The sequence below is a fragment of the Hyla sarda genome, chromosome 1 (genome assembly GCF_029499605.1).
Source record: "Hyla sarda isolate aHylSar1 chromosome 1, aHylSar1.hap1, whole genome shotgun sequence".
In the NCBI taxonomy this organism is placed as follows: domain Eukaryota; kingdom Metazoa; phylum Chordata; class Amphibia; order Anura; family Hylidae; genus Hyla; species Hyla sarda.
In genome coordinates, this window is record NC_079189.1 from 216,519,522 (window position 1) to 216,531,948 (window position 12,427).

Consider the following 12,427-nt stretch of genomic DNA (forward strand, 5'->3'; position numbering starts at 1 on the left):
TTGGCCGTACCTGCTTTTGCCAACATCCATCTCATGTGCATGTCCACCTTAAGGTGTGTTTGTCAGATCCCACTTAAAAAAAAAAAAATGTTACTCAGTACCTAATCCTGACCATGTACATCTAATGTTTATGCCTCTATTACCTATATTTATTATAAAAATACCTATTTTCATTAGCTCACAGTGTTAGAAATCCTCTCAGGGGAAGGGGACGTGTCCCATGAGTCATCTCTTGTCCATGACTCATGGACAAGACAGCTGCTACAAGACTGGTTGGTGTCCCAGTAGGTATGGGAACCCCTAGTGGGGGGAATTTCAGAAGTTTTCTTTATTAAATATTCAAAACATTTTAAACAACCATATTACAAAAGGACTTTAATTTTCATCAGTAACAACATATCAAAGGTTTTGGATCTAACAGTGCCCATTTAAGGTTGTTATTACATGCAACAAAATAGCTTAATTTGTTCTGAGAATGCCAAACTAAAGGACAGGTTTCTGACGTTCCTGCTGAATGTGAACATAGCCCTAGGGTTTCATAGTAAGACCCTCATCACCTGTAGGTCAGAGTTGAGAGCCAAACCAACACTAATTGGAAGTATCTTTCCTTAGTCTTTTATTATTCTGTATTAAAGGGGTATTCCCATGTCAACTAACATAGTTAAACTTGCATGGAAAGTTAAATATTTTTGCAAATACATTAATTTAGCAAATTTACCTCCTCCTGACATTCCTACTCCTTTTCTCTTCTTGTTGACAGTTTGTTGACTAAGCGACAGACCACCACTCCACTCTAGAAGGGTAGGTCGGGGTGGTGATTAACTATATTAGTTGACATAGGAATACCCCTTTAACATTTACAATATGACAGTGTACCTGTTGTTTGCAAAAACATAGGTAATAATATTATATGTTTATTTGTAATATATTGGATAAAAAAATGTATATTTTCGGGTGTTCATGCAGCTATTGCTTGTGTGTCTCTGTGCAGAGACAAAATACAGGAAGTGTAGACAGGACAAGTAGGGCTCTGTGCAGGCTCCTGGCTTATCAGTCAGCCTGCTGTGTGAGCCTGGGGCATGTCATAGAGCTTCAGTGCAAAGAGCCCTGCTTGTCCTCAATGTACATGAGCCCTGCTTGTTCTCAGTGCAAAGAGCCCTGCTTGTTCTCAGTGCACAGAACCCGGCTTGTCCTCACTGCACAGAGCCCTGCTTGTCCTCAGTACACAAATCCCTGCTTGTCCTCACTGCACAGAGCCCTGCTTTTCCTCAGTGCACAGAGCCCTGCTTGTCCTCGGTACACAGAGCCCTGCTTGTCCTCAGTGTACAGAGCCCTGCTTGTCCTCACTGCACAGAGCCCTGCTTGTCCTCAGTAAACAGAGCCCTGCTTGTCCTCAGTAAACAGAGCCCTGCTTGTCCTCAGTAAACAGAGCCCTGCTTGTCCTCAGTACACAGAGCCCTGCTTGTCCTCAGTACAGAGCCCTGCTTGCCCTCAGTGTACAGAGCTCTGCTTGTCCTCAGTGTACAGAGCCCTGCTTGTCCTCACTGTACAGAGCCCTGCTTGTCCTCACTGTACAGAGCCCTGCTTGTCCTCAGTGTACAGAATCCTGCTTGTCCTCACTGTACAGAGCCCTGCTTGTCCTCACTGTACAGAGCCCTGCTTGTCCTCAGTGCACAGAGCCCTGCTTGTCCTCAGTACACAGAGCCCTGCTTGTCCTCAGTGCATAGAGCCCTGCTTGTCCTCAGTGCATAGAACCCTGCTTGTCCTCAGTGTACAGACCCCTGCTTGTCCTCAGTGCACAGAGCCCTGCTTGTCCTCAGTGCACAGAGCCCTGCTTGTCCTCAGTGCACAGAGCCCTGCTTGTCCTCAGTGCACAGAGCCCTGCTTGTCCTCAGTGCACAGAATCCTGCTTGTCCTGAGTGCACAGAGCCCTGCTTGTCCTCAGTGCACAGAGCCCTGCTTGTCCTCACAGCATATTACACCCATAAATATACACATTTTTAACCAACGTATAATACAGATTTACATATAATGTTATCATCTACATCTGCTATCTACTAAAAAGTTTTTGCAAATGGCAGGTACACTTTAATTATTTCAAGTGCCAATAAACAGTTAAGTAATCTGACACCTCATGACCTACACAACAATCTTGACTTTCTTGAAATGCTGCACAGAACAATGAATGTGGGTGATCATAGAATAACTGGTTCCTTGCTGAACTGATTATAACCTTTTTTAAATGATACATGTCCATCTCACAAGAGTCTCATTTTTCTACTGTTATAGCTTAGTGGTGTTTGTCAATACAACAACACCACACTGTAATTACATCTTGGCATAGTGCTTGATGGTACCCTAATATTAGCATATGTACCATATTCAACTTTCTTCTCTTCCCTGCCCTTCCCCAACACAGTTGCATACCTGATGGCTATTCAGTTTACCTGGCCAGGAGCAGAATGGGAATGGTGTGCTTGGAGTGATAAGTCAGAGATGGCGTAAGAACATATCACAGACAAAACTATTGGCAAGTGCCGAAAATATAGGTTCCCCTCTGTTAAAACTCAAGAAAAAATTGGGCATTTCCTGTACATTGCTGCAAATACCTTACAGTTTCCTGCTGTTGGAGGGTGAATCCTTCCCATTCACAGAAGACTCTATAATGTATTAACCTACTATGATTTTTTTACTTTACAATGACATTTTTGTTTTTATTTAGATACCAGAAATCTGGTCTACCAATGAAATTGCCTGGACAGCGGACGATGACAGTAATAGCTGTTGTCAGCATTATAGTACTATTGGCCATCATTGCAGCTGTGGTTGCTGCAGTTGTAATTGTGACGCGTGGTAAGAAATATCACTATAGTTTTATAAGTAAGGTTTGGTTTTCTTATAATACCATAACTTTTGTATTAAAAAGAGTGTGGGTCATAGACTATGGATGATGTATTAGTAGCACACATCTAGTTCATTCCTGATTTGATCAATATAACATTATATGGCTGTTCCACTCTTTGGTTAATATGGTTTAATCACCGTAGAATGAACATTTTGGTAAGTTTCTGTGTTCCAGTTCTTCACAGTTTTCAAGCTTTCTTCTTACTGTCAATTAGGAAACATTTTTCAGAGGATGTCAAACACCTGAGAGTTTGCTATGATATATCCAGTATAATGTTTCAGAAGAAAATGGTGATTTAATAACAATACAACTGGGGAGAATAGCTCAATAATATGACAACTGATGTAGCACACCATGACTTTTACCCCTCGCGGTCTCAGTATGAAAGTCATACAAAAGGTACATTAGGGCCTCATAGATTTATATGTGCACTGCTTTATGGCTTTGTATAAAGCCGAGGGTGTACAGATCCATTATACTGCCATGTCCTAAAACCAGGCTAATGTTTCCTACCTTCACAAAAACATGTCCATGATCCACGCAAGCCAGACTTCATAAATACTAATAATTTTTCAGCCCCTGAATGTGAATACAAATGTCTCCTTTCACTCGCAGCAAGCACAAATATTGACACGGCGAGGAATTGAAACACAAAGCATATAAGTTGTATAAATACAGTTTATATATAGTACTAGCAGAGTAAACAGAGGTACCTGTTCTTTCTACCTAAATCTTGTAAGGCTGGGTTTACATATGTCCGGTATTGGCCATAGAGGAACTCAGTCTAGATCTGGACGCAACTGATGCCACAACTGATGACAAGTTGTGATCAGTTGTATGGCATCCGGTGTCCATTGTTGCTGGACGGCAGACAGGGAAACGCAGCAAGCTGCATTCACTTGTCTGGTGCCTTCTAGCGTGTCCAACCATCCGGCATTAAGATTGAGATGATGGATGATTGTGAACTGTCCTATTCAAATGAATGGGATCAGTTCTAGCATGAGTTTCCCTCCGATGCATGCCGGAGAGAAACTATGCCGGACGCCCAATATATGTGAACCCAGCCTAAGAGAGGAAAAACAACAATTACACTGTCATCATCATATTCTGTCCTTATCTCCTGTCCTCCATTTACCTACATTTCTTGGGTCAATGTCTGCCCAAAGCATACTGGAGACTAGCATGTTGGGAACTGTATACTTTACACCAGGCTCTGTCCATTGACCTGACGTAGGAGAAACAAACTATTATAGACATTAAAGGGGTACTCCGCCCCTAGACATCTTACCTCATATCTAAAGGATAGGGGATAAGATATCTGATTGCAGGGGTCCCACCACTGGGGACCCCCGCAATCTCTCCTGCAGCATCCCAGTTCATGAGCTGCACAGAGCGAAAATCGCTCCGTGGCTGATGACGGGCGCCTCTTCTCATAGGCTTGCACTGAGGGGGTGGGGTGTGACATCAAGAGGGGGCGGAGCCGTGTCATCATGATACCCCATCCCCTGTATCGCCCGTCATCAGCCACGGAGCGATCTTCGCTCCCTGCAGCTCATGAAAAGGGGTGCTGCAGGAGAGATCCAGGGGGTCCCCAGCGGTGGGACCCCCGTGATCAGACATCTTATCCTCTATCCTTTAGACATTGGATAAGATGTCTAGGGGTGGAGTACCCCTTTAAGTTAAGTTGATCTGCAAGCTTGTTGTACCAAGGAATACCAAGGAAGAAATGCCAAGGAAGACACATTTAAGAAATAAAATGCTACGTTCAGATGTTAGCTGGTAGCCAATAGTGAAATATATAATTCTATACCTCCAATGCTCTTTTGCTTCTTGCATATGTTCTAATGACTCCTACCTATGAGTAGTGTTTTTATTTTTATTTTTTGGAGGGGGGGGGGTCAAGGGCAGTTTTTTCAAAACACACCATGGTGTTTTTTTTCATCCAGTTTGTGGCATTCCCACATCCCCCCCCCCCCCCCCCCCCCCCCCATTGGGCCAATATAAATTTACAAAAAATGTTTAAAAACACGTGTAAATTTTTTGCATTTTTTGTCTCTTTTTTATTACAAACTTCAATACAAATCCTATTATATGATCAAAGAATCACATGTCTTGTTATGAGCTGAAAATATGCCACAAAAATGCATGTACTAGTAGATACAATTTTGGGGGAAATGGCACAAAAACTGTCTCTTGGAAGTGCAGTTTTTATGTTATTTTATTTTCTGAAAAAGCAACGTCTATGCTAAATGTATATGTAAAGGAAGCCTATGACAACAGGTTGCTACAGGATAGGCTTCCTGTTGCACCAATCCATTTGACACCTGTTAAAATGAAACTTGCATTAGCACCTGAAAAAAAAAATGCGTTTTGAAACAGACACAAACAGTTACAATAGACTGTAAAAACATGGTGTGAACCTAACCTTAGGGTTCTTAACATTTCTGTTGGTTATATCTGTGTGTAATGAGTTTTTGGGAGTTTATTAATTTTTGTTCATGATATATTCAACAAAAGTGTACAATAAATTATAGGAATACATGGCATCTTGTAAAAAAAAAAAAAAAAAACATGTAAAAGCAGAACCAGAACCCTGTGTTCATTTTATTTTACAATAAATGTTTTCGGATAAACAAAGTGTTACATGTGCAGTGTAGTGTAATACATTACAAATGCCATTTCATAATATATTATATACGATTACTAAACAGGGTGCAAATATGAGTTTACACAGCTGTAGAATAGAATAGTAGAATAATCATAATACTTAAAGAAATCTTGACATGTTCACTGTAGCTATGCATGGTGGTAGTAATAATAATACTACTAATAATAATAAAACCTGATACTATTAATTGGCTCCAAACCCTCATTTCACTCTATTTTTGACAAGCACTGAGTGCTAAAAAGCCTTTAATTAAACATAATCATGTAATTAATCATGTAATCATATTTTCTTTCATAGGGTTAACTAATGGATTAGCAAGTAGCACCACTGTTTACTACAATGGTTCTTTTAGGATCCTAAATTTAAACTATACAGATCGGTATCGCTACAGTAACAGCATTGCCTTCCAGTCACTGGCTGCTCAGATTGAAGAATTTGTAAGTCTTTTTTGCCATGCTACATTGCATACAATTTTGTCTATGTAAGGCTTCTTTCACTTCTCCACCAGGAGAGCCGAGCAGAATAGCGGGAGAAAAATGACTTCATGTGCCGTCTTTTTCTCCCGCTATTCATAACAGCGCCTGGCGGCCTCCAATAGTGAGTGGGAGCCGCCAGGACCCATTATTTGCCGTTGCTCCCCGTCATGAAAATGGCTGTTAAAGTCTGGGGGGGGGGAAAGAGGCTTTGATGGCCGTTCCCGACGGGTAGCAACGGTAGTGTGTAAGAGGCCTAAGCATCACAACCAAAGCTCGTACTGATGCTCTGGATGCATTGCAGCTAATGAAGGTGGATTATATTATGCAAGTTGTCGTGACTGTAATCTGACAGTTACCAGAAATCCAAACCTCCTGGATCTCCAACAGTCACCAGAAATTAAGCAGGTTTGGACTTCTGGTGACTGTTGCTGTGTAGCTCCAGCCTATGGCCAATTTCAGATGAGTGCAATGCAAAGCCATTTTTGCCTACATATTATGCCCTAATGTACACTCATGTTAAACTGAGAGATTTGTGTTAATTGACACATTAATTTAATGAAATGGCATAAAAATCCAATTTTACAGCATGGCATAAGCATAACCTATATATATCTTGTGTGATAATGATGATGGTGTAATATTTTAATTATTTTCAAAACTGATATTGACAATAATATTGTCATTCACTTGTATTGTTTACAGGTTAATGCAGCAATGAATAGCTCAGGGCTCAAAAGCCAGTACATCAGATCGCAAGTTGTTAGCCTAAGGTACAGCATGCATTGTTACTGCTTTATAACTTTATACAGTAGAATCTCCCAATAGCAGACACTCACAGGGAATAAAAAAGTGTCCACTATTGAGAGATATCCCTTATTGGGAAAAAGGCTCAAAAATCTTTCTAAATACTGTAATGTGCTCCCTTATCCCCCCTTTATACCCTGTGCCACTTTATTCCCCTTGTGCCTTGTGCCAAATTACCCCCCCCCTTACCCCCTGTGCCACATCATTGTCCCTTGATCCCTCCATGCCATTTCATTATCCTCTTTGCAAATTCATCACCATCACCCCCCTCTTTACCACCCACTGGCCCATTTCATCCCCTCTTACCCCTTGTGCCACATCACTTTTCCCCTTTCCTCCTCCCCCTGTTGTTCTTCTTAACTGGCCAGCAGGCTCAGGTGCAGGGGCTCTTAGCAGGTTTGATGTTTTCCTAAGGTCCTCTGCGCTGCACTTACTGAGAGCAGCAACGGCGGCTGTGGGCACTGACGAGTGACGTCAGGAGCTTCACTCATCAGTGCCAGCAGCCAACGCTGCTCACAGCCTTTCAGTGAGTGTAGCACAGAGGATGGCAGGAGAGCATCAAACCCACTGAGAGCCCCTGCACCTGAGCCTGCTGGCCAGGTAAGAAGAACAGCAGGGGAAGAAGGGAAGGGGAAAAGGGATGTGGCACAAGGGGTGAGGGTGGGGGGGAGATTTTGCACAGGGCGAGTAAAGTGGCACATGGGGATAAAGTGGGATAAAAGGGCACAGGTGGAATAAAGTGGGAAAGAAATGGCACAGAGGGTGGTAAAGAGGGGGGAAGGAATTTGCACAAAGGGTAATAAAGAGGGAATTAATTAGCACAGGGGGATCACAGGGAAATTATGTGACATGGGAGGTAAAAAAAAAGGGGGGGGGATGATTTGGCACAGGGGGAATAAAGTGGCACAGGGGGTGAATGATGTGGTTGGCAGACATACAGAAACAGGAGACCACTGTTTAAACAGCAGCCTTCGACTTCTGTGCTGGGGCAGCTGCAGGGAGGTGCAACAGGTGCCAGGGCCCCATGCAAGTCTGGGCCCTTTACTGCAGTATTTGTGTACCCCCCTGACGGCAGCCCTTTGTACAAGTAGGGCTGTCGTGCTCGCTGCACTCATGCAGTCCCAGACCGTAATACTCCCACCACCATGCTTGACTGTGGGCAAGACACATTTGTCTTTGTACTCCTTACCTGGCTTCCGCCACACACACTTGACACCATATAATCCAAATAAGTTTATGTTGGTCTTATAAGACTACAGAAAATGGTTCCAATAATTTGCTTGTCTCAAGCAATCTGTTTGCAGGCTTTCTTGTGCTTCTGGGATGACAGCCATGCAGACCAATTTGATGCAGAATGCTGTGTATCGTCTGAACACTGACAAACTGAGCCCCCACCCCTTCAACCTCTGCAGCAATGGTGGCAGCACTCATACGTCTATTTCCTATAGACAACCTCTAGCTATAACGCTGAGCATGTGCACTCAACTCCTTTGGTCAACCACGGTGAGGCCTGTTATGAGTGCAACCTGTCCTGTGATACCACTGTATGGTCTTGGCCACAATGCTGCAGCTCAGTTTCAGAGCCGTGGCTATCTTCTTATAGCCTAAGTCATCTTTATGTAAAGCAACAGTTCTTTTTTTTCAGATCCTCAGAGAGATCGTTGCCATAAGGTGCAATGTTAAACTTCCAGTAACCAGTATTAAAGAGTGTGAGAGTGATCACATCAAATCGAAGACACCTGTTCCACATTTACACCTAAGACCTTGTTTTGAGGGGACATAATATTAACACTATTAAACAGGGTCTGCTTTACATTTCTTCAGTGTTGTCATCTAAAAATATAATATAAAATATTTACAAAAAATGGGAGGGGAGGACTCACTTATGTGACTATTACCTAATGTGTACATCCAGCATAACAGGCTACAGTGGAGTTTTCAGATGATCATCAGAAGAGATATCATCTCCTTTGACATACAAGTAGTGGACAACACAGATATGGACAGACTAGTCATTTACTCACCTTTGTGATAAGAAATCCCTTTGGCACTTTCAGTTGCACTTCATAGTGCACACTTTTATGCCCACATACTCACGTTGATCTTTCTGTTCCTTTACAGCCCTGGAAGTGTAATACCTGGATTTGTTCTGCTTTTCAATTTCACTAATGCTGGAAAGCAAAATATATCAGTTGAGAGTGAATTCTCCAAAAACATGAAAAACACCTCTGTGGCAAATTTTTACATTGAAAAGAGTTCACTTCATCTAACAGGTAAGTTATAATTTAATAAAATGAACACCATAAATCACATAGATTGTAAGCTCTTGCAAGCAAGGTCCTTTAGTGTGTAATATTGTAATGTCTGATATTTGTCTTTATTTGTACCTTCAAAATTGTAAAGTGCTGCGGAATTTGTTGGCACTGTATTAATAAATATTATTAAAATTATTATTTTTATACATTGGATAAAAGAAGAAGATTTCAAAAAGAGAGTTGAATACATATTCTGGATCCTAGACATTTTATGTGTTGCTATTACGACAATTAAAATAAAAACATGTACTTACCTACCTCGCTCCCTCGGGGATCCCCCTCTGAAGTCTTCTGATCTCCCACTGAATGCTATGGCTGCTACTTCTGAGGCAAACTCATCTCGGTAGTGACAACCTCCTCATCCAATCACCAACTGCAGCCTTGTCCCGACTTAGTCAATGATTGGCTGAAAGAAGCACCAGAGCGTTTAGCTGGGGACCGGAAGACATCACAGGATCCCCAAGAGAGCGAGGTAGGTAAGAATATGTTTTTTTGTTTCATTGCTATTGCGGTCCCAGCAACATATAAAACATTTCAAGCATAAAATGAATAAACAAACACAATGAAAAAACAAACAGATTAGAAAGTAGATTCTAGATCCATTTTGAAAACCTTAAAACTTTTTCTGTACTTTACATGTTGTCATTTTTAATTTCAGAAATCACTGGTGATGTGGCACAGAATCTTCTTCACAACTGTAAGTCACATCTTGGATTTTAAACCTTATGTGTATACTACATGGTCCAATAATTTGATTGGAAATTATGTACAATTAATTTTCTGCGTATGTTCAGTATTATCAATATTTCACATTATGAGATAGTCTTGGAAAACGATACAAAACACATAAATAGTAAAAAAAAAACAAAAAAAAAAAACACCCTCCATAAAGACAGTAAATAAAATAAATACAATAAAATTGACATTTTATGTCAAAAGTTTTGGTCAGGGTTGGGTATTCAGACCCCCACCAATCATTAGAACAAGCTGGGAGAAGAACTTGGCTGAACCATTCTCTCCAGAGCTCGGTGGGAGCAGATTATGTTAATGCTTTAGAATAAATGAATGTATTTGACATCCTTAATTCCGCATTGACGTTAATAGGAAAAATCTGCAAAAAGTCTGCAATGTTTCCACAAGTCAATTTCCGGACAGATTCTATTTTGGCATTTTTAGTGTGTAAAACAGTTTTCTTAAAATCTCATACACAATGCTGTACTGTGAAATTCTGCAGATTTTCCATACTCAAATGTGATGCAGATAAGCTGAAATTAGTCTTATTTATGTGAAAGTGCTGTTTTAGGGCTTGTTCATATGGGCGGATTTCATTGCCAGTTAGCAACTTCAAAGGGTTCTGCCGCAGAGAGCCTGCACCCATTCAAACTTGCAGCAGGAAACTCACTGCTTAGGCTTCTTTCACATTGTTGTTACGGCACGGCAGTGTGCTTGCGCCGTCTTTTTCTCCCGCTATTCCCATCAAAATAACACAGTTCCCGGCGGTCCCATAATAATAAAAGGGAGCCGTCAGGACCCGTTGTTGCCCATTGTGCCCCATCACGAGAACGGCCGTTAAAGTTACACAAAAAAAAAAACGGGGAGCAACGGCAGTGTGAAAGGGGGCTAACACGCAATGAAATTAAACAGTGTGCACAAGCCCTAAAGGTAGGGTCACACATGCCATATTTTGCTGCATATTTTCCTAGCCATTGAAGTCAATGGATAGCAAAATCAGCTGCATATTTTGCTACCCACTGACATAAATGGTAAGGAAAATACACCGCAGCAAATACGCATCAAAATACGGCATGTGTGACCCTTAAGGTACGTTTTCACAGGACAAAATGCTGCAGATTTTACGCAGTAGAAATTCCACAGCATTTTTGCAAGTAAATTCACAATGGCAAGTCCATATCAAATTGTGTGTCATATTAAATTGTTGCCAATTTAGTCCATTTTGGTGCAATATGTGAACAGAAAAAAAAAATCTATGTATTACAAACCGTACTTGCAGATTTTGCTGTAGATCTGCAGAAAGCCTTCTGCACAAAAAATCCACCCTCACACTGCGTAAAATAATTCTGCAGGGTTGGACTTACACATCATATAACTGTCAGCCATAAGTTGTTAAACTAGCAGCAAACATCCCTCATTTTCCTAATAAGATAGATTTTATACTCCCACAAAAGATTAGGTCCAATAAACAGGCCAAAAAATCCAAATGCTGGCAATTGATGTTCCCTCATACGCTTGACATTAAGTATAGTCCACATACAATCAGACCTAACATCGGGGGTTCACTGACACCAATATATTGTCTGTAGTGGATTATGCAAATATCATTCATTAGCTATATAGAGCAGTTCCCCCATTTTGGTTGAGGTAAAGTAGAGGGAAAGAAGACAGACCACGTATGGCGCCTCGTGCTTTACCCCTGGGATGTATAGTATAAAGAACTGTTTCTGGGACGCAGATGTCCCTTATAGGTGGTGATTTAATTCAAATTAGCAGATAAAATACAGAATTACGCATTTTGAGGGTAACCCCCTCTTCTTCAGATGAAAATACAAGACATACAGATGTTACAGGTTTAAATACAGTGAAAAAGGTGCCAAAAATACATGGGAGTGGCCTAAGTTCAAAGGTCACCAAGTATAAATGTAAATAAATCACACATACTTCTTATATTATAAATAAACTGTTGTACTAAAAGCATATAAGAATTAATTGATCAAACAAAGTATTTCACAGCAATAGATCTTCAGGAGGATGATAACTGGATGTGCTGACTACCACTCAGCAGCGCTGTAGACGCATAAGTCAGAGCCCACTGCGGAGCTCCGGTAACCAGTGACGCGTTGCCAGGCATCCTGGCCACACGGTAGGATTTCCCCAATTATGCTGAAGGGGGCGGGGCGAGACAGAGTCACTGTGAGAAGCGCTCGGATCGTGGGCATAATTACTCGTGTCTGCAGCTCTTCTGTGTGCATAAGGATGAATACTATAAATATATATATAATATAAAATATATATATATATATATATATATGTAAATTGGAGGAAAAAAATATATGTATAAAATAGATATATTGATCTGAGGAATAAATAATTAATTGGGTCCCATAGATAATTATGAGGAATAAATAGTTAAATACGGTAATTAAAAATATTAAATACTTCCCAAAGTGGTATAGAAATATAAAAAATACAATATGTAAGAGGGGGTATAACTTATGACATAAAATATGTATATGCATATATA

The 12,427-nt window shown here is 40.9% G+C and overlaps 1 protein-coding gene across 1 annotated transcript in view; it reads left to right on the forward strand.

Moving 5' to 3' along the window:
- The window catches only part of LOC130356655 (transmembrane protease serine 11B-like protein), a 31,314-nt gene extending 21,426 nt beyond the window's left edge, over positions 1-9,888 (forward strand). Inside the window, exons 2-6 of the mRNA XM_056558507.1 lie at positions 2,723-2,853; positions 5,871-6,010; positions 6,752-6,819; positions 8,975-9,126; positions 9,827-9,888. Coding sequence (XP_056414482.1) covers positions 2,745-2,853; positions 5,871-6,010; positions 6,752-6,819; positions 8,975-9,126; positions 9,827-9,888 — 531 coding nt within the window. The 5' untranslated portion in view covers positions 2,723-2,744. The remainder of the gene's footprint in view (positions 1-2,722; positions 2,854-5,870; positions 6,011-6,751; positions 6,820-8,974; positions 9,127-9,826) is intronic.
- The last annotated feature ends 2,539 nt before the right edge of the window (positions 9,889-12,427 follow it).